The sequence below is a fragment of the Coturnix japonica genome, chromosome 1 (genome assembly GCF_054131305.1).
Source record: "Coturnix japonica strain WE chromosome 1, WE-NBRP24, whole genome shotgun sequence".
Taxonomy (NCBI): domain Eukaryota; kingdom Metazoa; phylum Chordata; class Aves; order Galliformes; family Phasianidae; genus Coturnix; species Coturnix japonica.
This window is the reverse complement of record NC_140663.1, coordinates 159,216,903-159,242,400: the sequence shown is the minus strand read 5'-3', so window position 1 is coordinate 159,242,400 and position 25,498 is coordinate 159,216,903. Positions and strand designations below refer to the sequence as shown.

The window sequence follows — 25,498 nt, the reverse complement described above, 5'->3', positions numbered from 1 at the left end:
GTCAAGACTGAACAGTGTTCTATAAGTGGCACACTAAGATAAAGTTAAGAACTTAGAACTTACCTTCTGTTAATATCTCTGTAGTGTGCAGTTACATCTTCCACGTGTTCACTAGTATTACTGCATAATAACTATTTGCATCAGAGTTGGCCAGACATTTTCAGATTTCTGTTCTTTCTTTAGAAAAGATGAGTTGTTAAAAATTGGAAATGATTGAGGGATTCAGTTTACAATAGACATTCGTGTGCATGGTGACATTTCTGTTAAAGCTACCAAGGAAAAGTGAACAATGCTTGAGCTATTAGCTCCCTTATTAGGCCGTTAAACTGTGCTGAGACTCAGGTCTCTGCTTCACTAAACTCTTTTTTCATTTATGCAAAGAAGGGGGAATTCCACCAAAGAAGCTGAGAGGCTCAATCTCTAGTAGTAAATAGTTCTCTGTATTAGAGCACCCTACTGAGGTTTAGTTCCTTGGTTGGAGAAGAGTGACAAAGCCTTTACAGGGGTGTCTCTGCTACCAGGTAGAGATTGGAAGCATTATGTATTTCTGTGACACTTCTGATTTTGTGGCTTGGTTTCTGGAAACTTTAGGTGAAGAATGGTTCCAGCAGGGGGCTAAAATCAGTTATTCACAAACACCAAAGTTAAATAGCAGCAAAAGGAAATGATGACGATATTTCCTCCTAGTAGGAATGTAAATTTTGAGTGTAGGGAATAACTTAAATTTGACCTCTGTGAAACATGTAGGATTTGGGGCTTTAGCGGCCATTTAAATAACCAGCTACTGCTAATGAGACTTGGTGGGCGGTGTCAAAGAACACAGGGCAAAATGAACAAGGAGAACAAAATGTTTTTTGTTTTAGAGTAGCTGCTCACCTCAGTGATCAGAAACATTTGTAGCATAATCACTAGAATTCTGTATAATCTACTTTAAGTGTTTATGATATTCATGTTGAATGGCAAATAAGAAAAAGATTGCTTTTATGGACAATTGTTAAACAGTCCTCCTTTGAGTAGTATCTCCAAGGGCTAAAAGCTGATGGTGTGATATTCAGAGATGTTCTTCTGTGAATGTGTCTCTGGAGGCAGGTGCTTTTGAGCATTAGCGTTGTGTTGCTGTCAAATACCATGTATATAGCACGAGTGTAGCACTTCAAAAGATGCATTTGGTCTGTTTGTGATTCAGAATATTTAATATGCTGTGCAGTTGGCTGTGTTTCTAAAATATGACAGCTTCAATACTGGAAGAGTGATTGATCTCTAATAACGTTCTTGCTGATGTGTAATACAAGTCCAACATAGCAAGTGTATGAGTATTGAATTCCATGCTTTGGAATACAGATGGAACCATCACAGCATAATCTGAATGAAACTATAGACATATTTTAAAGAAATTTTGTTAAGGCATAAATAAAACTATCCTGGCTGCATCTCATAAAAATGTTAATTTGTTTCTTTAAGTACAGTAGGAAAGGAAAAAAATGGAATGTTTACAGCCATCATGCTGTACTTGAAACATTTTCATTACAGTGTGATGGAACATGTTGGTTAACAGGGACATAGACGTTTTAGTTTAGTAGTTACTTATGCTTCAATGTCAACAAATGTTTTACAGTACCAGTTGTAAAGCAGACTTGGGAAAGAGAAGCTGCACTTATTGAATACTACAGTGATTACAGAGACATCTCCATTCCCACTATAGATTTAGGCATACCTAATACTGAAAGAGGTAAGTTGTTGACTGTTGGCAGTTTGACACAAGTAATTGTGTAAAGATACTATGTTTTCAGGACTATACGTGTATTTCACATATATTTATTTCACTAACAAATTCCTGCATCTAAAATTAAGAGTGTACTTCTTTCACACGGGAAAAGGCTGGAGAGTACAGGTCACCTGTGTGTATAGACTATTATATTATTTTAGTAGAAAATTAAGTACTTGTAAATATGATAAAAGGGTATCTTGATTTACTGAAGGAGACAAAAATTGGTGTTATTATTCTGGGCCTACTCCTGATGTAAGATTAATTGCTGTATTGTGTCATGGATTTGTGACAGATGGCCACAGACAGTATCAAATGGTTACTGAATGTGAGCTACTCTCTATGTGGTATTCAAACATTGTATGCTTGTGTCTTATATGCTTCTATTTAGGCATAGCATTGGGGTTTTTTGTTCTGGTGCTTTTTGGCATGTTGTATGACCTTTAAGAATTACCATGGGAAACTATAGGACCTTTGGTCGACTGGCCTTCTGAACTAAATAAACTGTTCTGAATGATGCATTATGAGAGACATGATGCATTATGAAGTATTCTGAAAATATCTCAAAGTACTTTGCAGAAGATATATCTATCATAATCTCTTCTTATTTTTTTAATTCAGAAGTTAAGAGTAGCGGTTTGCCCTGAGCAGTCCAAGAGGTTAATAGGCTAACTAGAATATAGCTTGTTCTCCTGGTTTTCGTCATTCAGATTTTTCCATACTGAAGCATACTTCAAAAGTTTGTTCTTGCATAGAAAGCAATGACCATTCGGTGTAATGAAGGAGATAATTTAAACTTGTATCTCAGATATTTTTCTTGTTATTTCCAAAATGTTTTCATCCGGTGAGCATTCTTTTAGTTGAATAATGATTGCTTTTTACAAAACATTACGATACGTGAATATACATGTTCTGTTATTCCTCTCCCTCCAGGTCACTGTGGGAAAACTTTTGCCATTTTGGAAAGGTATTTGAATAATAGCTCTGCCAGAACTCCGTGGTTAGTCATAGTGGATGATGACACACTGATAAGGTACAAGTTGGAATATTTCAACTGCTGTTGATGTTGGTGGGAATTTTAGCAATATTCGTCTCTTTTCCTGTATTTAAGATATGCAGCTCTTTCATTAGTTATATTTAGCTTGATATGGTTTCCAGGAATAAAATAGTCACTTTTTGTTCAGCATTTCTGGATTGATATTAAAAACAGTGTAAATTTGTAATTGCATAAAAACCATGCATACAGTGTTACTATGTAACCGTGTAGTCTCAATACGATAAGGTCACCTGCTGTGATTCTTCAGCGTAGGCATGTATGAGTTGATCGGTTATAGTAATTTGCAATAAATTTGAAATAAATGTCTTTATGGTTTAATTTTCTTTTTCCTCTTCAATGGATTTTCCTCCTTCAGTATCTTCAGGCTCCGAAAACTGCTCAGCTGCTACAACCCAAATGAACCAGTATTTCTTGGAGAGCGTTATGGTTACGGCTTGGGAACAGGAGGATACAGTTATATCACTGGAGGAGGAGGGTAATTTGTTTCAGTTTCTGCTGAGATCTACATTAGTTCCTGGTTTGAATGTAAATGTTTTGAATTACAGCACAAATCAGTTGCAGCAGAATCAGTAATGTTTACTAGTACAATTAAAAAGCAGTGATGCTCAAAGACTCAATTTTCTCAGGTTGTGCAGCCCAGTAGGAACAGATTCGCAAAGCAAAGTGTTTAGTGCTGAGGACCATGCGTGTTTAAGGGGGTTTGTTTTGGCTTGATTGCTTCTGTGAACTCGTGTGCTCGTTATCAGTTATCAGCACCACATGTTGTCTTGAATCACATCATGCTGCATTGGTTCATCTGACAGAATTCATTCTGCACACACACAGACCATCTCTCAGCGTGATTCAAAATGTTGTGAGCAGAGACAGCTGGGATATTTCCTTAAAACAGTTCATTTCTCTTCTGAACTGTGGTGGAGTTTGCAGGAGAATCTAAAGAAATACATTCAGTGATACAGATTGCTGCAGTAAAAGTACTCCTTTCTTGTTCTTTGTCTTTCTCCAAGCATGGCTAAAAAGTAAAACCTCTAATGATTCTCTCTCAGGGCCTCAGTGATTGTGTATAGAAACTGGTTTAAATTAACATGTATGTGGTGTGTCACATTGTCTTGTATTACACTGAGAACCATCTTAAGAAGCATCTTTTGTGTCTAAAGCAATTTGTGTCTTTTGCGTGTCCTTATAATCATTTTATGTGAAAATTAATGACTAAATAAGGAACGACCAAATAAATAAAAAATAATTAACCCCCCCTCAACTGTTTTGCTTAGTTCCACAGGATTTTGCTTAGATAGGGTACATTCTTGAGCTAAGAAATATACCTTGTGTCCTGTTGGTCATAAAGGGAATGAACTCGTGAAGCTGTACAGCAGATTTGAAGCACGAATCTCTGGAGTGTAATTTGTCATAGTTGAGTACTCTTTATTGGACAAACTGGATGATGTAACTTCAGGAAGAAACAGATGTGGAATATTCGACAAAAGTATATTCCCTCAGCTGTTGAATTTAAGACGTCATCATGTTTCTGGTTTACTGGAGGGATATTTTAGTGATAATGATCTTGTTATTATTTAGATGAGCAAGAAACAGGAAGCCTTTCATATATCCTCAAGGAACATTTTTTGTTTATGGAGAGAACTTGGCACAGCAAAGGATTCAGGGAATGACAGTTGAGGTTTGGAGTTCTTCTCTTTATATGAGAACTAACAAGAAAATATATTTAAATAAGATGGAAGAGAATATCCCTTTAAAATCCTGATTAAATGTAGGAATAATTATCAGTGGTAAAAAAAAATAATAATGATGGCTAGCTAAGTAAGGTTAGAATAACTGTATAATTAGCTTTTATTATATGAAGTAATTATCTTTCAGAAAATGCCTCTTGCATTACTTATCAGTAATGCCTTCTCAAATCTTCAAATTCCAGATAAGTTGCATGGGAGGGCTATGTGTTGTCTTGCAACTTTATATCAGTTAGCAACATTTAATCATTTCAAGTCATTTTGTTACTTTGGTACTTATTGTACAATGCTTTTTGTTTGCTTTTTTGTTGTTTTTTTTCCTCCTCAGGATGGTTTTCAGCAGGGCAGCTGTTCAGAGGCTGCTTGCTAGTAAGTGCCGGTGTTACAGCATGGATGCACCTGATGATATGGTCCTGGGGATGTGTTTTAGTGGCTTAGGAATCCCTATAACACACAGTCCTCTATTCCATCAGGTCAGAGAGTTATTTTTACTAGTGTTTAATATATGTTTTGTTCTTCTAATTACATGCATAAAATAAAGCGTGGAAATATTACCGAGTAGACCAGTGTGTAATAATCATAACCAAAATGCTGCTGCTACAACTCAGTTCTCTCTGGAACATTTAACCAACCAATCAAAGCATGAATTGTTACATGTATAGTAATTCTTTATAAGTTTGTAGCAGTTTATAGGATATTTCATTTACTGTAACAGAGGTGGGCCCTTTCTAAAACAAATAGAATGAGAAGCCACATGCTTTGAATACTTGTGGTATGTCATAGAATGGTTTGGGTTAGAAGGGACCTGTAAGACCATCTAGTTCCAACCCCCTGCTGTAGGCAGGGACACCTCCCTTTAGATCAGGTTGCTCACAGCCCCATCCAGATCCCATTGAATCTGCTGTCAAGAATAGTTAACAATATATCTGTAACATGATGGTGGAAAACAGTATGCTCTGAGACCCAGAGAGGTGTGCTGTGTCGTGAAACAAATAAATGCTTTTCTTTCCTCCAATGGTAGGAGAGAAAGAGGAGAAGCGCTTGTGATTTATCCAAATTGTGTAAAACCTCCTTTTAAAAAGCCAGCCCTTAAGGCAGTGTAGTGCCGGCTGTTTTTCAGATGTTCAGCGTGCTTAGAAGTTGGAAAGGTTGGTGTAGCTGAATATAAACTGAGATTAAGTTAATAGGCTGTTTGAAAATTAGTAAAGTACCAAGTAATTCAAAGCAGCTGCCAGGGTAGGGGAGGAAGTTATCTAATTAAATTAGCAGCGTTGCCCATATGGATATTTTTTTCTGACTACATTTACTATTTAGAGGAATGGAAAGACCAGGACGCTCCATTCAGGATCTTAACCCCTTGACCACATAACAAGAAATGTACTGATTTCTTTTCCTACTTTATTCTATCATCACTTCTGTCAGTGTAAATATAAAAGAAAGCAAGTAATGCATCTTCATCAGCAGAATTAATAAATAATTTGCTTGTAGAGCTTTGGGGTTTTTTTATATATTGGGTTTTTTTTTGTTGTTGTTGTTGTTTTCAAATGAGAGTTTGAAAAACCCGACCTCATCTCACAGATGTGCAGGAGTGGCACTTAGAGAACAAAACAAAGCACTTATTTGTAATCCTTACTAACGTGCACTCGATTCTGAATCACTTTGAAAGTGAAACCCCAGCGGTTTTAGACAATTGCACTTGAATCGTAATTCATTTCCACTATCACTTACAACAAATCCTGATGTAGTGTACCTTAAAGAAAGATGAAGCTTGAGAAAAGAACTCCAGCTTTGAGAGAAAGGGCTGGAAGAATGCAGCATGCAGAATTCATTAATTGAGCCACTGAGAGACTGAAATATACAGTATTCAATCAGTTATGAGCTTAGGCATCAGATCATTGATTCAATGTCCTGGTCACCCATTTCCTTCCTTTGTCTTGTACCTAAAGAGAAGGTGAATGCACCTTCCAGCATGTTAAAAGTTACTTACTACTACAAAGTGCTTCCTGAATAAAGTTATGCCTATCTTTGCTGTATTTCTCTGAAAAAGAAAGCTATTTTACCACAGGCCACTGCAGAATGGGCTTTTTTTATATAGTGATGCACTTACTTGCCATTAAAATGTCAGAGGAAGTGAAACATGCTTGACATGTTAAAACTGAGCTGCATCACGTGAGTTTGTTGTAATTCTGTCTCTTCTGATATAACCCAATAAAGAATAATGCAGTTTTCTGGCATCGTATTTCTTGCCTTTGGTAATATTTCCCTGTCATAAAACTGCACACATTCCAGCATATTTAGGATCCTCAGTCACAGTGCCAGGGTTAGTGTCTCTCAGGAGGAGGAGAAGAAGGTCTGTACTGCATGCGATGATTGTCTTACTATTGAGCACAAGCAGTACAGGTGTGATATGAACCATACTGCTCACTGTTTGTGTTCATAGGTGGTGGCCATTTCACCCTGAGAAACAGGACACGGTTAATACCAGTGTACTTTATAGCATGATGACTGCAGTGCATGAGATCTAGTTATGCCTGTAATTTTATGGAATGATATAAAATAACCTGTGTTGTTATCCTGTACGTTGTGATACAGAGGCCACTGAATGGCTGTGCTTTCTGATTATATAATTCTTCCTTGCTGAGTACAAATGAGTTTGTTCTTCCTTCTTAGGCACGGCCAATGGACTACCCCAAAGACTACCTTTCTCACCAGATTCCAGTGTCATTTCACAAACACTGGAATATTGATCCAGTGAAGGTGTACTTCACATGGCTGGCACCAAACACAGAAGAGGCACTGAAAGGAAAGAAAGTTGAGTTTAACCGGGAGGACTTATAAGCAGGAGAAGAATTAAAGTATTGATTAATGTACTGCAGATGAGGGGCAGTCGCTACTGTGATTTTTGTGTTCTTATACTGATCATCCTTTTATGACATAGCAGATAATGCTTTGTTCCCGTTACATTTCTTCAGAGCAGGGGATGAAGGCTTGTAATCGACTTTTGGATTCTTTTATTATGCTGGTTTCTTTTTAAATATCTTACAGCTTTATCCATCTGTGAACTTGCCACATATTCAAACCCATACTACAACTTTGTCTGCATTCTGTTTTGATCTGTGAACGATACAGCATCCATTTGCATTTCCTTCTTTTGTTCTCGCAAAAGCTGCAGTTCTTTATTTGGGAGCTTAATATCGAGCATCTGTTAAATACCTACTGAGTATAGTGTCTGAATGACCTTCAGATACAGTTCTTTGAACTGTTCCCAACAGGTTCCTGGTGTATGAGAGAGGAGACAGGACTTTATTTTTGTGCCCAAGAGCTGGATTGTTTGAAAGCAGTGATCACAGAATGAATGACCCGTGTTGGAAGGGACCTCAAGGATCATGTAGTTCCAACCCCCCTGCCTGGCAGGGCCACCAAACATACACATTTACTAGATCAGGTTACCCAGGGCCCCGTCCAACCTGGTCTTGAACACCTCCAAGGACGGGCATGATCCTTTGCGCTCGTTTGAAAAGGAAGTACTGTAGGTTCCTGGTGGACCAAGTGCGAGCTGCTCTGCACCTTTAAGTTAATCAGCATTTCTGAGGGATGTCACCTACTAAATAAAAGGTTAAGAACTGGGATTTCTGAAGCGGCCACGGGAGGTCACTGTGGCTCCTTTAGAAACCTGAATCGTGGTGTAACTCTTTAGCAAGTATAAATCGGACCGGGGGATGTTTGAAGGACTAACGCTTCGGTATTCCTGATGTGTGTGTTTCCATAGTATATGGGTGCCAGCTTTAAAAGGTTTGCAGCACTCCTAATTTATATCATCAAGGTAAGAAATGTGCTTACAATATGTAAAAAGTGATTCATATTTAATTGTTCTTCATTGTTTTCTTCGAGTAATTCAGTTTTGTAGAAACGTTTGTACAAAAAACTGGCTTTGGTGTGTTTTAAACTAATTTTTATACTGTAAAACTTCTAAGGGAACAGTATATGAGACTTGTATGCTGTTACGTAACTTCACTTGCTATATTGTAACCAAATACAGGGTCTTAAAGCCATACTGCTGAGGTCATTTGTGGTTTTGCTTTGGTTTTTGGTAGGTCAGAAATTGATTCTGTTCCAAAATAATGCAATACTTGCTCTTGTGTGTCTAAATAGGGGAGCCACTGATTCCAATTACCGAAGTTGTAGAAATGCTTGTTTGTGAATGTAGCTTGTGGAATTCTAAGCATCTGAATAGCAAGCACATAATCATAATGGGTGGAAGTACTGATTACGCAGGGGAAATCCATATTATGTATTTTTTCCCTTTTTTCTTCCCACTACCAGTGCCTTAAATGGTAGAGATTTTACTGATCCCAGGGCTGTGTCCTCTGGCACCGTGGATGTGTTGTTAATTACGTTTACTGTGTAGAACTGTGAGAGCTGAAGGCGGAATAAAAGCGTTCTTCTCTTACCTTTTGTGCCTTCTTCCTCTTTGCAAAAAGAAGAGCATGAGATTCTTCAGGCCCCTGTGTCATAAATTTGTCAGCTGAAGGATATTCTGTGGTCACTTGTACTAAGGGAAGGTTTAAACAGGCTCTTTTCATATTCTATGAAAACAACTACCTGTCAAATAATCGCAGCAAAAGCTGCCTTTGACCTTCACGTTCCCCACAAGCCTCTCCTTTCACTTGCATTTGGAAGCAAATGTGGCTGTGTTTATCAGAGAGATTTCTCTGAGGTATCTTTCGCATGGAGCAGGTCGGGAGCGCTGCTCTGGGTGCAGTGCTTTGATTCAGCCCACTTGGTTGTCCTGTGGCCTCCTCCTGCCCTTCATGCAGCAGCTCTCAGTGCATCCTTTGTCCTGACGCACCAAGCCATCATTTGTTCTTTCTCTTCCCTTAATCATTTGTTTAGACAGGAATCTTCCTGTTAATGGATCACAAATAAAACAAAATACTCCAGTCTTACAAATGGCTAGGTCTGGAATTACTTCACACTCAATAAACAATGAAATAGGTTTACAGCACAACAAGCTGTGGGCAGTCATCCCATAATCACCAAGTTACTGCCTTCTTGTGAGGAACTCTATCCAGTATCTGAAAGAGACACTGGGGTCAAGCTGTAGAAATATAACAGACTATACAACTTTTATACACTGACATTCATGTGTGTTCAGATTGATGGTCACGTCACTGCCATCAGCCTTTATGTATCACTTACTTAAGTAGCATCATACACTGGGGGGCAAAAAGTAACAGTTTCCAGAGTTTGTTGGTTTTTTGTGTCTAGAGAAAGTGAGAAACGATGCCAAGGGTAACAGGGATCTGTGAGAATGCAGAGTGCTTTTTGTTCAGCAGAACATTAAGAGCCTGCAAGTATCTATCTGGAAAGGCACAAGAGAGGCTGAGGTGTCTAATAATGAGTGATACAAAGAGGGAGCAGGGAAGGATTTTTCGCTCTCTCCTAACACAGCTCTTAGGAGGTGTACAACAAACTTGTCAGAGATGTTTCAAAACAGGCAAGTCCATACTGAACCTCTGAGTGTGACAAACGTATTATAAACATCAGCTCAGCCAGTTCTTCTCTGCAAATAAATAGGAGTTTGGGGAATCAAGGCAAACAGATTTATGTACATGAAAATCTACATGATAGTGTCAGTCACCAAGTCATGAAACTTAATGTCTTGAAACCCATTACTGGTAATTCTAACTACTAACAGCTTTTCTAAAAGAAAAGATCAAAATATTTTCCAAGGATAAAAATAGAGAGGTATTCCTCTTGATTCAGTGTTGAGATGCAAAGCCAAGGTGAACAGGTTGCTTTCTGCTACAGAGAAGGAAGATGGATGGAAGCTGTAGCATCAGCTGGGAGGAAGGCAGAGCTGCCCGACAGCTTATCTCACATGATGAATGGGAGGCTGTCTGCTACAGTGAGCACTGTATCTGTCTGCCTTGTGGTCTATGGAAAAATAAAAGCAGGTTCTGAGGCTGGCATTGCTTGGAGGAGGCAGTGGGTTGGGCTCCAACACACACACAAGCTCAGGCTCATATAGTTAGTATAAAACTGAGAGTTACTTCTTTGTTCAGTTCTCAAAGTCCATGCAAATGAAGCCTGTGCCCAGAAGGAAATTTCTGTGGATGTCATACTTAAATTCACTCTTAGTGGGATGATGGAAACAAGCACATAAAGCAGAACCACTTCAAGACATGCTCTTGATACCTCCTTCACGCGTGTGAGTACTTCTGCAGGCTGGCTTTATCTGTAGTCCTTGGAGTTATTTGTTAAAGACTCTTATCACATAATGGAAAGCAGAATGTGTGAGTCCTGGTGCTTTCAGAGTCCTTTTTCTCTCCAACTATCACTCAAGCTCTTACACACCTGTCTGATCCACCTGAGGCAGACTTTCATGTCAGTGAAGTGGATTTCAGAACAGTTACCACGGTTTCCTGCTTCTTTCAGTTGTCTGAAGAAGAGCAGGGATTTGTTCTGAAGTTCTTTATGCAGAAAAATTTCTTTGTTTTACCTTTTTTGTTGCCTTATTTTAGAGACCTGGAAGTAGAAAGAGAAAAAAATATATATATATTAAACTTCTGGTTATCATTTCTTCGTGTTCAAAAGAGTTAAAATGGCACTTAAGGGAAAATGATGCTTTTGAGAAATTCCTGGGGAGAATTCCCCTTTTGCTCAGTTTCAAACTGCTTCACAGTGTTTTGGGCACTGTTGTGTTTGCTTTCAGTTTGCAGGCTTGTAGGATCCTGGCTTCTTTCCCATTTCTTTGCTCTTATGGAACTGGGTCTTGGCCTCAGTGCCCACCCAAGACATGCAGCTAAAATACGAAGTAGCTTTCAGGGAGCAGCCAGTCAAAATGCAAATGACCCGAGCATCTTGGCTGTGCAAAACTGATCAAATTTGAGCCTTTGCCTTTTTAAAATAGCATCCAAAAATCTCCCTTTTGCAGCATTCAGCAGCATTATGTCAGTGATACTTACGGAGCTTTGCCCAGTGCTTTCCTGCTCTTTTCTGTCTCCTGGCTGTTTATGTCCTCACTGTAATTGCACTCTTGAGGGAAGCCCTGTGCCTCAGTGAATCAATACTGCATAGGGCCTGCTGCTGGGGAGGCAGGTTTCATTAGCAACAGCCATCACTTGCAAAGCACTTTTCCCTTGTTATGCCAGACATATCCAAAAGCGCCACTGCCCAATGACTAGGACTCTGCAGGCATTAGCATCTTCCCCAGGCACTCAGCAAATCAAGCTGACTCAGCTATTACAAACCTCAATGAAGGTTCTTGGTGGCAAAATTCCCGGGGCTGTTCCAAACACACAGAAGAAAGGAAAAACAACATTGTACCACAAGGTGCTAAAGTCAGTGGTCTGCACTGACATGCTGCTGAACAGTATTATGTCCCATTGAGATAATAGGATCCTAGGGTTACAGCCACATGGGCTTTGTTGCAGGATGTGCTGTGGTTCTGCTGTTCTTTGCACACAGTCATTATTATAGAATCATAGAATCATAGCATCATAGTATCACTGAATCATAGAATCATAGAATGGCCCAGGTTGAAAAGGACCACAATGATCATCTGGTTTCAACCCCCTGCTGTGTGCAGGGTCACCAGCCACCAGACCAGGCTGCCCAGAGCCACATCCAGCCTGGCCTTGAATGCCTCCAGGGATGGGGCATCCACAACCTCCTTGGGCAACCTGTTCCAGTGCGTCACCACCCTCTGAGTGCAAAACTTCCTCCTAATATCTAACCTAAACCTCCCGTCTCAGTTTAAAACCATTCCCCCTTGTCCTATCACTGTCTACCCTCATAAACAGTTGTTCCTCTTCCTATTTATACACTCCTTTCAAATATTGCAAGGAATGACAACAGCTGCTTTTAAGTAACACACATTAGTTTGTGTGCTTTTCCATTTCTTTTGAAGTTATGGATCTCTCTTAAAGAGATTTGTAGAGGCATTCAGAACAGAGCTTGACTGAAGTTGTTTAGGACCCATCTGATCCAGAGTAAGGATGCAGAAGCCAATACCTTGACCCAGGTTTCTCTCCTTTTTCTATTTTTTCCCTTCTTTAAATGTGTGACCACTTCCTGTTGAACTCTTTTAACAGATATGAGACCTGCACGGCTTTGACTACAGGTACAAATTCTGTAATTCATCCATGGGCAAGTGGAATCATGGGTAGATGCTTGAAAACAGGAGTCTAAATGTAAGAAAAGCTCTAACACAAAAATACCTCCCATTGTCTGCAGGACAGAGCAGACTCAGGGCTGCTTTAAAAGGAAATGGTGCTAAACATATATGAAGAACGTGGCATTTATAAGCAGTCTGTGTTAAAGCATTAAACATAGAAACAAGAGATACAAAAGATTCCCTACAGCTCCAAATCTGACCAGTCATTAATTACATCCTCTTCTGTACAATTACCCATCATCAATCTCTATTTTGATAAAATTGCTGCAAATAATTATTTCACTACAGTCTGAAAAGTGGTTCAGTTCGCCAGTTATTTATGGCGTTGCACTCATAAGCAATTAAATCTAACCTTTCAAAATGTCTGGTATAAGCTGTATGAGAGCTATTGTAACAGTTTAAATTCAGCGTGATTATAGGCCACCAGAAGGACCTCTGGCAATCCTATTACAGAACTGCACATCATTCTTGCAGGTAAACATAACAGCTGGGATATTTGGGCTGCTGACCTGCCAACCTTGCCTGCACTTACTGCTGAGTGCAGTAATAAAAACAGGGTATGATCATCCTTCCCATCTGTGCAGACTCATGACTAAGCTCAGCCCAAGCACTGTGCACCTCTGTACTGTTCCCCAGTAACTCAGTCGTTAAATTTCATATTAAGGTAATAGAAAAAATAGGGGAAATTCTATGGCAGTGTAACAAAAAGCCATGTTGGTTAGCAATCTCACTCATCTTGTCTAGGCTCATTTGCCCAAGAGACATTCTTTCTCCTGTACTCTGTAAACAGTCAGGAAACATCAAATAGACCATTGCCAAGGGATTGTTTATAATATTCTGGGACAATGTTTTGCCTTTGTCCAACTAAATTTCCTGATTGTGTAGAACTAAGTAGAGCCCTACAATTGAGTTACCCTTGACTTGAGTCAAAATGTTTCCTGATGTGTGCTGCCCTATGTTAGCCGTGAGTGTGACAGCCCTGCCGAGGCCCTGCAGTGGCACACTGGCTTAGAAACTGACCCCACATTGTATCCTGCTCCTAGGAATTACTTCAAGCCCCCAAGTAAGTTCCCTGCCATTTAATTTGGGTGGAAACAGCTCCGCTGTTGGCCCAGCCGACCCTCACCACCAGCAGGAAGGTGCCCTGAGGGGGCTGACCAGAGAGACACTGGTCTCATGGTCTCATTGCCTGACTCCAGGGGCACAGGACTGTGCATTCTGCTCAGGAACAAAATATATAAATGGAGTACTTGAAGCTCTTTGGCTTACGGTGACCTTGGGAACCTCTGTCTCATTACACACAGCCATGGAGCTCCTTCACAGCTTGTTTCCAGCCTGACATCTGACTGTCCTGCTGTGTGCAAGGGCTGGGCTTGTCAGCCACAAAGGGACTCAGAATTTTTCTCTCCTTGCTTCTTTCTCTCCTTCCCATTTGTTGTCTCAAGGCAAAGGTTCATCTTGTACAGGATTTCCCTTCTCCTAAGAGACACTTTGCACCTCTCCCCAGAAAGAACAAACCTGTTATCTCTGAGCATGGCAACAGAGCTCTGTGTGGACAGGAAGAAAACACTTCCTGTAGGTGCATGTCACAGCTCCAGTTGAATCCCTGCCATTTCAATGGGAGGTTGCCATCCTCAAAGCTGTGCTGAAGGGCAGGTTCTTGTTTGCAGCTGGCTCTGCATCTGAAGGGGAAAACGCTCTTCCCTCTGGTCCCAAAGCATGTCCAGTGTGTAAAGCCTGCCTGTGTCTGAGCTTCAGTGCAGTCTCTTGGTCCCTCTTCACAGGTCTTCAGCTTCATGCTGCAATCTACTACTCGCTCTTCTTTTGGTCTCTGAAACCTTCTCTGCTGGTGCAGGGATACGTCTCCAGAAAAGACCATCTGTCCCAGCCTGGAGCAGGTTGCTTCCCCGCCATTCATCCTGCAGGAAGGTGGATCAACGAGTTGTCCTTCATGCCTGTTTCACAGATGCTTAAAAATGGTTATTGCTACAAATAAGGTTAAAATAAAACTCAATGCCCACAGCAGTTGTGAGCTAGAGAGGCAGTTTTGGCTTCCTGGGAATCCTGGAGGAAGTCTGAGTGCCAGGACAAGGCACTCCTTTGGCTTTGGGAACAGCCCAGGAATTTCCATTAACCAGACCCTGGTATAGAGCAGACCACAAATTTCCTTTTCAATTTAAGCAATCAAAATTATCTTACTTTTTATTTTAGTACACACTGCAGGGCCTGGGAGAACTCAATTTTTAATGTTCTTTCACTTTATTCTCATACTTTGTGAATTCCAAAGTCGTCTTCTGTTTCTCCACATGCTCACTTTACATTCTATTCTTCTTGAGGTGAATATTCACTTGATTCCGCAATACTCACAATTAAAAACTGACGTTCTGATTTCACAAGTATTTTTCCCTTGTTTGAGATGTCCACTCCAAATGTTATTTGTGTTCTTGACCTAAGGAAAGGTCAAGTTCTTTCCACTCTCAAGACCTTCAGCCCACCTTCCCACTTGGCTGAAAGAAAGAGCTCCCTCCACGTCTCAGCATATCTCAGAATATTGTTTTCCTGGAGGTATTTTACCGATCTGGTTTTGAAGAATGAGAGATCAATATTCAGTCTGCCTCTCAGTGGGTATCAAACAAGAAGGGCAGGGAAGAACCAAGCCAGGAGTTGTTCTTTGTCTCTTTGTTGCTTATCTCTGGATTTGAGTTTTTCACCTAGAGCAGAATGCAGTAGAGGAATGGGAGCAAGTGAGGTATATCTGAATTGACTAAGGAGACCTTCAGATGCTGTTAATGCAGAAGTATCCCTGGATAACAGAGTAGATGTGCTAAAGTAGCTGGGGCTTCTAGCACAGCTGGAAATGGCAATCCATATTGAGGATGTTAGGTGGAAATTGTCCAGGATTTTATAAAAGAGCTGCAACAATCACAGAATCACAGAATTACAGAATTACCCGGGTTGGAAGGGACCTCAAGGATCATGTAGTTCCAAACCCCTGCCTGGCAGGGCCACCAAACATACACCTTTACTAGATCAGGTTGCCCAGGGCCCCGTCCAACCTGGCCTTGAACACCTCCAAGGACGGGGCATCCACAACCTCCCTGGGCAGCCTGTTCCAGGACCTAACCACCCTTCTAGTAAAGAACTTTCCCCTAACATCCAACCTAAATCTTCCCTCCTTCAACTTAAAACCATTTCCCCTAGTCCTGCTATTATCAGCCCTTTCGAAGAGTTTACTCCCCTCCTGGGAGTAAGTTCCCTTCAGGTATTGAAAGGCTGCAATGAGGTCACCCCGCAACCTTCTCTTCTCCAGGCTGAACAAACCCAACTCCCTCAGCCTGTCCTCATAGGGGAGGACAAGATCCTCACCTTCACCCTTACAGGAAAGGGAGAATGAGGGCCATCGTTACCCTGAAAGCAAATGTTCAACCAAAAATAAGCATGGTCAGGAAGCCCCTCAGACCGTGCTCACTATATTCATCTTCCAGGTCTAGCTCAACCAGTTGTGTTCTGTGCATTAAACACCTTTTGCATTTCTCTCTAGCCAAATACAATGGGTCTCTTTTCAGTTCTTTACCTTCTGACTGTGGCATAACTTTACCTAACCTCCATTGGTTTATTTCTTCTCTAGAGTGAATCTACCCCAAATACTCACATGAGAAAAAAACAAACAAAAAATGAAACAAACAAACAAAAAAAACCCCCATAACACGTTGAATTTATAAAGCTACTAAGAGAAAGACCTCTCTCTAAAAAATAATGACTTAAGACACAGTAACTCTGAGGTACCCTGTATTTCATGGAATGGCTTAGATGGAATTGGAAGAGACCTTAAACCCACTCAGCTCCAACTTCCTCCCACAGACTGTTTGCCACCCACCACATCAGTCTGTCCTGGGCCCCATCCAACCTCTAGGGATGGGGCATCGACAGCTTCTCTGGGCATCCTGTCTGTGAGACATGGAAGACTTCTTATACCACTGTGCAAATGAAAACATTTTTATTTCTTATTTGGTGCCAAGTTCTTCCTCAGTCCCTACCATTGCTTGAAAATCAGCGTTTTATTGGTGTTATCTCAGTAGACCTTTTTCCTGAGGTCAGTATGGAAAATATCTGTATTAACTTCAGTATTAACTCTGTTTATGGTTTGAGAATTTTATTTGCTTTGCTTTGTTATGATATTTTGCAGACAAGAATCAGAACAACGTAAAATCTTTGTATCTGGTTATCTTTTAATCATGATGTTGCAGACCATGAGCATACAAGACTGGACTGTTGCATTTGTAAAATTGCCTCACAAAAAGTCATATTAACTGCTTTGTGAAAGTGAAATAGTATTCAGAAAATGAAAGAACCTCTTATTTCCTTCCTTCCTCTTCTATTTAGGAACTTATCCGCAGGAGGGTAGTCTTATCTAACACAGAAGAATATCTAGTGGCAACAGGCAAGCATTCATGGACTCTTCAATTGTCCAGAATTAGAATAAAACAAACATGGAGTGAGGAAGTGTCTCACTTCATTCTTTTAAAGTTGACAAAAGGAAATGCCTCAGAGTTCTGGGGTTCCTTGTGCAGGTGAGAAGTGGCTGCCTCATGTTCCAAAGGAATTGATGAACAATGTCCCCATGCCATAGGCAGCAGTTATCTGCCTTGAACGCTCACTTCCACTTTCCTTATGCTGGTATGTGACACTGAAGTTAATAACCTCATTTTGTTTTCAGATATTCCCGATGCATTCAGTTTGGCATCTTCAAAGCAGTCCAGCAAGCACTGGATAATTCCCTCTTCAATTCTGCAGTGGCAAACATACATTACAAGAACTCTGATGTTGCTATATTTGAGGCACTGGAGTCTATGAAGCAAACAGCCTAGTTGAAAAGGACTTTATCATTTCTGTTGAAAGATGAATCTATTTACAATAGAGAATCTACCTTCATAAGGGAAAAGAAAGCTTTGTTTAGTTTAGTTATGGGTCATGAAAGATGGGACTATTTAATTGCTGTCAGAACTGAGTGATCTGTGATGGCTAATTGTTTGCAACTCTGCTTGACTTCTACAGCATCCCCCTGTCACTTCATGCATGCAGACTCCTGGGGAGAGAACACTCTTTGAAGCTGTGGCAGCATGACAACTATTGTGATTTGTTCATTAAGCTTGCTTTCTGCAAGTCTACCAGAAGCAAGTCAAAACCTTTTTCCAAATAAACTACAGTAAGTCTCAGGATGATTGTTAATGATCCTTATTGAGTGTTATAAAAACAGTCCTGTGTTCCTTTAAAATCCAGTTCCTTCTCTTTGTGTTGTATCTTTTCTTTGTCTGGGAACCACTGTCATAATCCATATCAAGATCATTCACACATATCATGTCCTCATCTTTAAGTTGGAGAAATATGAATTTGAAGGGCAGACTATTCAATGAATAAAGAACTGGTTAGATGGTTGCAGCCAGAGTGTTTTGGTCAGTGACTCTGTGTCCAGGTACAAGATGTTCATGAGCCTTGCAGTGTCCTTCTTGAGACTGGTACTTTTCAATGTCTTTGTTAATGACACAGACAGTGTGATATCCTTACCAAGTTTGTGGACAACAACCAACAGGATGTTTCATTGAGGATGTGTTGGGTATTGTATTGATACTGATAAAACCAAAGTCTATGATATGCTTTAATGAAAACAACAGAATATATTCTCTGGCAGAAATGCAGGATTATATCAGAAGATTGCTTTTTTCTTTGTGTGTGTATATTTGTTTTTTCCCCAGTAGTTCTCAAGCAGATAACCAATATTTACCAATGTCCCAAGGTAGCTGGGGTTTTATGTTTGCCCAGGTATTTAGTCTTGGGCACTGGATTCAGACAAAGAATTGCTTCCCATCTCCTTTTACCAGGTACCAATCTGCTGCTACTCCTCTTTGATTTACAGAGTCATCAAATGCCACAAGATGTTCGGTAGTATAAGCAGCTGTACCCACACAGCTCTGCCACAAACAGTTCCAATGGTTATTGTCACCTGGAGGTCACGTCCTCCATCACTGAAGGCATCAGAGCCAATTGTATGAGCACTGCAGGCAGCTGCAGAGCAAAGTAGCTGTAAATTAACTCAAATCATCTATTGCTTTAGGGGTCAGGAAGCACTGAGATAAGGTGAGAAACTGCCAAAAGGCAAGCTAAATTATATCCTGAATTAACCTTGCATTTTCTTTATGTTACAGCAAATTGAGAACACTTCTTAAGTCATAAGAAGTAAAAGGGAAAAAATGATGAAGGGCTGCCATTCAGCAGGGGCAGCAGCAGGTTGAAAACTAAACACGATCCCTAATGAAATACACAACCTAGCCTTGTGTTTTGGGGCAATTTCGGGATACAACAGCAAAGGCATGATGGATGGTCAGGAGGGGGCTAAATGGATGGATGGTCTGAGGAGCATGGTTTGTTATTCGTCCTTGCTTTGGAGCAACGGAACCCATTTCTTATTTGCAAACTGCCTGCAGGACAAGAAGAACACCCACCTGGTGTGCCCTGCCCTGGGACAGGCTCAGTGCAGGGCACATGGGCACTGGTACCTGAAATGCATAACTCCTACAGGAGCCTACTGCTGTCCCAGGGGACACACTGGTACTGAGCCACAGCTTGCAGAGTGTATGGCAACCATGATGCCGTAGAGAAGAGTTTCTGATAGAGAACAAAAATGACAATTAGAAAATGAGAGCAGCTGTTGAATCTGCCTTCTAGCTCAGCACAGGAACACACACCAACAACAAATGCTTCTTTTGCTGTTAATGGTGTTCCACTCCACGAGCTTTTATAATTAAATTGCAAAAACATCCAATATCAGATTATTTGGATAACGCGCGTGCTGAGAGGAATCATTCATCTACCAAGCAGTGGAAACGCATCTTTCTGCACTCTGCAGGCTCTTCTCATGCCAATGTATGCGATGTTTTTCAGCTGGATCCCCAACCCCGCATGCAGGAGGCACATAGGAAACACATCCACATTACTCTATTCACACTCAGTCTGTATGAATACACACGCAGTCTGTGATCTCACAAGTGTGTTCTTCCTTTCTCCATGCATTACAAGCATATCTCTTCAAGCTCTCCATAATAACATGCAACCCAAGCAGGGTTAAACCCTCCTCCATCCCTCACCAGGCCCCACTTTAGCCTATCTATCTGCTCCTATGAATAACTCTTGTTACCAGCAGAGCATTCCCATTTCCAAAAGAACAGATGTTTGGAGCTTTTAAGTAAATATTGGAACAAAAATCTGTTTATGACAAAGTGTGACCTTGATTCTTAACTTCAGTTGGGTACTAATTACATTTTCCATTCTCAACCCTGGGCTTATTTTCATGTGCAGTTCTAAGTTGGTTCTAGAGTCAATATTAAAATGTCATCCTGACAGGGATCCCACTTCCCTGTGGATGTCATGGAGGAGCACTGTGCTCCCGGTTTATGATCGCATATTGTACTGCAGAGAGACCTATGTTGCCATAGAAATGGTTTGATGGACCCCGTTGTGACAAGTAAGAAAATAAGAATAATATCACAATCCATTTGTCTACAAGGAATTAGTTACTAGATAGGGGTGCAGGCTGAAAATATTGCTCATCATGTCCTTTTTCTTTCTTCCTTCTCATTTTTTCATGAGCAAAGAGCATGCCTGCAGCCAAACTCCAGTTGCCATGAGATCTCCCTCTATTTGTAGGAGTAATTATTGATTTCAGGATCAGAGAAGACTGATTGCTTCTGAGTCAGTGTGTAGAGCTTGACAACCAAAGTCGGAGGATGGTTCAGGCAACCTGTGATGTCATTCTTTACTTATTAGCAAAAAGCAATACTTGTATTTTTTTTGCTTTGTATTCTCTTTGATACAAAGTTTGATTTCAATCACCTCATTCTCACTGGAGATCCATGTTTAGTCCTCTATGTTGTCTGATATGCATATATATAGACATACACACGTCTATAGAGAAATATATTTAGATATGTGTGTTGCTAGTTCTCACATTACTAAGAACAACTAAAAATGTGCTTTGTTGTTGGAGCAAGAGATTGAAGAAATGGCTTCAGCCACTGCTTGTTTCCGAGTTTCTCTGTTTCCCCCCGTTTTACAGACCTGCAGATTTTATCACCGTGAGGTCTGCACATTCACTGGACTACCACTATCACAGTTACTGGCAATACCTTTGATTCTTTCTTAAGAATTTTCATATCATCAGTTTGCTAGATTTTGGGCTTTACTTGGAAAGCTCTCTTCAAACCTCTTGTCCGCCTGGTACATCAAGGGCACTTGTGAAATTCATCATCTGAATGGTATAATCTCCTCTGACGGTGTTGGCTCAAATAAAAAGATGGCAGAAGAAGGCGTTGCCAGGGATAGGTGTTTGGTGGCAGCCTATGCAACCTTCTAATTTTGAGGCATAGGTTTGGATGTGGCTGTCAGTGGGAAGCATGCAGCTTTTGCGGTAGCCCAGGGGATGAAGCAGCCCATTTTCTCCCTTTCCATTAGTCCAGCTTGGTGTGCACTGTTGTGCCGTGAGCCATGCACAGCCCTATAGAGGGCTATGCCTATTCCTTGTCTGTGTGCGTGCCTGTCTGTAAGGATAAGAATAAAAAAATACCATGAAATAATCCTTAAAAAAACCCACATTCATTGCACCCTTATGAATACATTTGTTCTACTAAGTTGAATACTATATTTCACATTTCACCAGCATTTGATAGGGTTGTACACAAGGCTCTGAATATTAGATGCAGTCAAGGTGCTGTTTCAAAAATAAATATTGAAGTTTCAGTAATAAGTACTACCAAAGCCTCGTTTAAATGCAGAGAAAACCTTGTGGTTGAATCCCCTTCTGTACAGCCAAATCCACTTTTGGTAGCAATAGAACAGAGGGAGCTCACAAGATAAGATGGAACCTTTAGGAAAGCATAAGAACAAGTGGAGGAATGTCAGGAAGTGTCCTCAGTGCATTTGCTTGCAGATTACACATGGAAAACAGTGACTTTGAGGCTTTTCTCCAGTACTACATGTTCTCCTACAGCCAAGCGAATCAGCACAGTGAGTTAAAAAGTTCTAGTAGAAATAAACTCACTGGAAAAATTGTCCTTTTGATGCAGTGAAAGCATTTCTAAAGAAGTAACTTGAGGTAAACAAGGAAAATGTTGAAAAAATATTATCAGACTGCCTTGCTTTACTTCAAAAAGTAATAGAAATCTTTTTCATTAATTTGTTAGTTTATCTGTACGCATTACATGCTTATGTATTTATACGCCATTTTCAGAACACTGTGTTTAATGCAATGTAATTGTATTTATTCATATATACTGATATGTGTATGTATTATTTCCAGTACATAGTATTTTTATTATGTGGTTTAAGATGTTACTATTTTGATCCAAATTTCTCACAGTGAAAGCTTTACTTTACTGTTATGAAAACAAACACTATGTTCCAATGAAAATGTTTTTGGATTTTCTTTCTGTGGAGGCAGAAATTTCATCTTTGTGTCCAGATAGAAAAGAAAATCAGCTTAAAGCAACCATGAAGAAAAACAGAATTTTATGTGGAAGACAGTGCTTGGTTTCTATTTCCTTCCAATAAGCTTCCATAAGGTGAGGAAGCCCAAGTCTGAATTTGTCAGCTGTGCCACTGACACCTGCACAGATTATTCTAGTGTCTCTTGCCCTGAGCCTTCCATTTTGGCTGCCACTTTTGTTACCATTGCTCTTGGTGATGGTGTCCTCCTTATAAAATCATAGAATTCTATGAGTTAGAATGGAATTCTAAAAATCACTTAGTTCGACCTCCCTGCAATGAAAAGGGACACCTATTGCTCCATCAGGTGCTCAGAGCCCCTGATGTCCACTGATGGACTTCGAGTGTCTGCAAGGACGAAGCATCCAATACCTCTCTGGACAACCTGTGGCAGTGCCTCACCACCCTCACTGTAAAATACTTTTTCCTTATATTCAGTCTGAGTCTCCCTTCTGGTGAGCACCACCATTTGCTTTTGGCAGGTCTGCACACAATCCTTTCATCCCCCAGTACTTATAGCAGGGGTTGCCATGACCCAGGTGCAAGACCTTGAACTTGGATTTGTTGAAACTCATGAGGTTCTCGTGGGCCCACTGCTTGAGCCTATCCAAGTCTCTCTGTCAACCACACCCTACAGCTTGGTGTCATCCACAAACTTGCTGAGTTGGACTCGATCCTACCATCTGTCACTGATGAGGATATTAAAGAGTATCTGCCCAAGTATTGACCCCTGAGGGACACCACTCATCACTGATCTCCATACAGGCACTGAATCATTGACCACCACTCTCTGGGTATGATCTCACAACCACTTCCTCAAATATCGAACAGTCTACCCATCAAACCCTTATCTTTCTAATGAGGAAAGAAAGATGTTGTGGGGAGACAATGTCAAAGGCTTTACTGAAGTCCATATAGATGACATCAGTCATCTTCCCTTGCCCACTGCCACTGTTACATGTTACAACTCTATGAACATGGTTATTATCTACACAAATGATTATTATTACCTCATTTGGTACCCTGAGACACTAATCTCTATTTTCTTCTCTACTGTTTAACTTCAGAGCTCACCGTGGCTTTTCCATTGTTTCAACATTTTCAAACACAACACCTTTTCTCCTGGCAGATGGAACTGTTAGGCCCTCATTACAGTATAAACTCAACACAGATGAACACTACACAAAATGTAACTGATGGGAGAATAGAAGAATTTTGTCCTTTTCGAAGAAGGAGTGGGTTTATTGTTTCCAATTGATTTTACTCCATTAATCATCATGAAGCCAGTGTACAAAGCTTTTGCATGAGAAATAGAAGTGATTCAGCCAGCAAATTGGACCTCAGATTTATTCATGCACAAAGCCTTTAGGAGCAGAATGTTGAAAAGATTTCTTGAAGATAAAAGCTTGAGACGTAATGAAGATGTTCTGCTGCCTCTCTATGTATACCTCCAAAGAAGGAAAGTTTATGAGCAGCTTTGTGATACCAGCACTACAAAGAAACATTCTGTAGACCATCATGGGTAGAATCTGACAATGATAGCTATCTTTTCTAAATATGTTTTCTTTGACATAGAAAACTCAAATCGATTCATCTCACTTAATGCAAGTAAAATGAATTGTTATTCATCAAGATGAATAATATAAAACTTTGATTCCAGTTTTAAACTATACCAATAATGCCACTGGGAGTTATTTTTACAGTGTTTGTGCCACAGTAGTGAATCTTTCGTGTTTGCTATAACGCAGAAATTGAAGATATTTCTTGTAAAATAAGAAAAGTTGCTGAAATAAAAGTAGCTGGCTATATCCAGTTTCAAACCTTCTGTTCTTCAGGACACTGTGACTACAGTATTGATGTGCCATTACTTCCAGATCAACCTATGTAGAAATTAGAGTTATCTGCATATGATCTGGACTGAGAATCATAAAATCCTTAGAGTTGTAAGAGACCTTTAAAGGTCATCCAGTCCAGCTCCCCAGCAATGAACAGCAACATCCACAGATCGATCACATTGTCCAGGGCCTGATCCAGCCTCACCTTGAAGATCTCCAGGGATGGGGCATCTACCACATCTCTGGGCAACCTGTGCCAGTGATTCACCACCCTCACTTTAAAAGACCTTTTCCTTGTATCTAACCTAAATCTCCCTTCTTTAAGCTTGAAAACATTTCCCCTTGTCCTACCGCCACAGATCCTGTTAAAAAGTTTGTCCCCTTCTTTCCTGTAGCTCCCTTTAGATACCAAAAGGCCACTCTCAGTTCTCCTTGCAGCCTTTTCTTTTCCAGGCTGAACAGCCCCAGCTCTTTCAGCCTGTCCTCATAGGAGAGGTGTTCTGTCCCTTGGATCATTTTTGTGGCCCTCCAACAGCCACTGCAACAGCCCCAATCTCTCCTATACTGAGGACTCTACATCTGGAAGCAGTGCTCCAGGTGAGGCCTCACCAGTGCAGTGTAGATGGTCAGGATCATTCCCTCACCCTGCCGGCCACACTTATTTGGATGTAGCCCAGGATACACTTGGCTTTCTGGGCTGCAAGGGCACATTGCTGGCTCAGATCCTGCTTCCCTGTGAACAGTCCACACATTAAATCCATTTATTTCCAATTTGGAGAAGGATGTGGTGGAGTACAACATCAAAGGCCTTACTGAAGTCCAGATAGATAATATCAGTGCTCTTCCTTTGTTCACTGATGCAGTGGCACCATCATCAGGGAAGGGAATGCTTGTTTACTTCTTGAACAATCAGCTCTCTCTGATATATGAGTGATGATGGATAGAAAGTGAGAAGCACGAGCGTGAATCAAAACTATTTACAGTTGTGAGAAACTTCACAGAAGTAGAAATTATTGCTCCTGCCACCTGTCAATTCCATTCCTTCAAACTGGGCTTGTGTAGAAACAGCTGTCAAAATAAGATTTAAGTGTGCATGGGAAGTCTAAACTTGGCTGAGGCAAATAAAATAGCTTTTTCTGTTTATTATTGATATTGCCAGCTGGGAAATTGGCCATAATCATGTAGAACTGCTACAGATTTGTTGCAAATTACAGGAGTGAAGTGGGAGGTAATTGAACCACAGGTTCAGCTGGATTAAAGAAGTGTGAAAAGCATTTCTGTCTCAATTTGTGATGAGATTCACCCAGGAATAAACTGTCTGTGACACTGGGATCTAAACTTTCTACATGGTGTGATAGTGATAAGACTAGTGGGAATGATTTTAAAGTA

At 40.5% G+C, this 25,498-nt stretch overlaps 1 protein-coding gene and 1 long non-coding RNA gene across 3 annotated transcripts in view; one reads left to right on the top strand and one right to left on the bottom strand.

Annotated features, from left to right (window-relative positions):
• The window catches only part of B3GLCT (beta 3-glucosyltransferase), a 36,998-nt gene extending 27,987 nt beyond the window's left edge, over positions 1–9,011 (top strand). The window contains exons 11-15 of one of the 2 annotated variants that reach the window (XM_015852042.3): positions 1,616–1,729; positions 2,699–2,798; positions 3,178–3,297; positions 4,890–5,034; positions 7,232–9,011. In XM_015852042.3, coding sequence (XP_015707528.3) covers positions 1,616–1,729; positions 2,699–2,798; positions 3,178–3,297; positions 4,890–5,034; positions 7,232–7,399 — 647 coding nt within the window. In that variant the 3' untranslated portion in view covers positions 7,400–9,011. Of the gene's footprint in view, positions 1–1,615; positions 1,730–2,698; positions 2,799–3,177; positions 3,298–4,889; positions 5,035–7,231 lie in introns of those variants that run through there. The other variant, XR_014942154.1, reaches the window with a different exon arrangement.
• Positions 9,012–10,999: 1,988 nt separating this feature from the next.
• Positions 11,000–11,905, bottom strand: LOC107308275 (uncharacterized). Its single transcript, XR_001552731.3, has 3 exons — positions 11,815–11,905; positions 11,530–11,647; positions 11,000–11,089 (listed from the first exon to the last, which is right to left on the bottom strand). It is a non-coding gene; the product is annotated as an uncharacterized LOC107308275 (long non-coding RNA).
• Between the last annotated feature and the right edge of the window lie 13,593 nt (positions 11,906–25,498).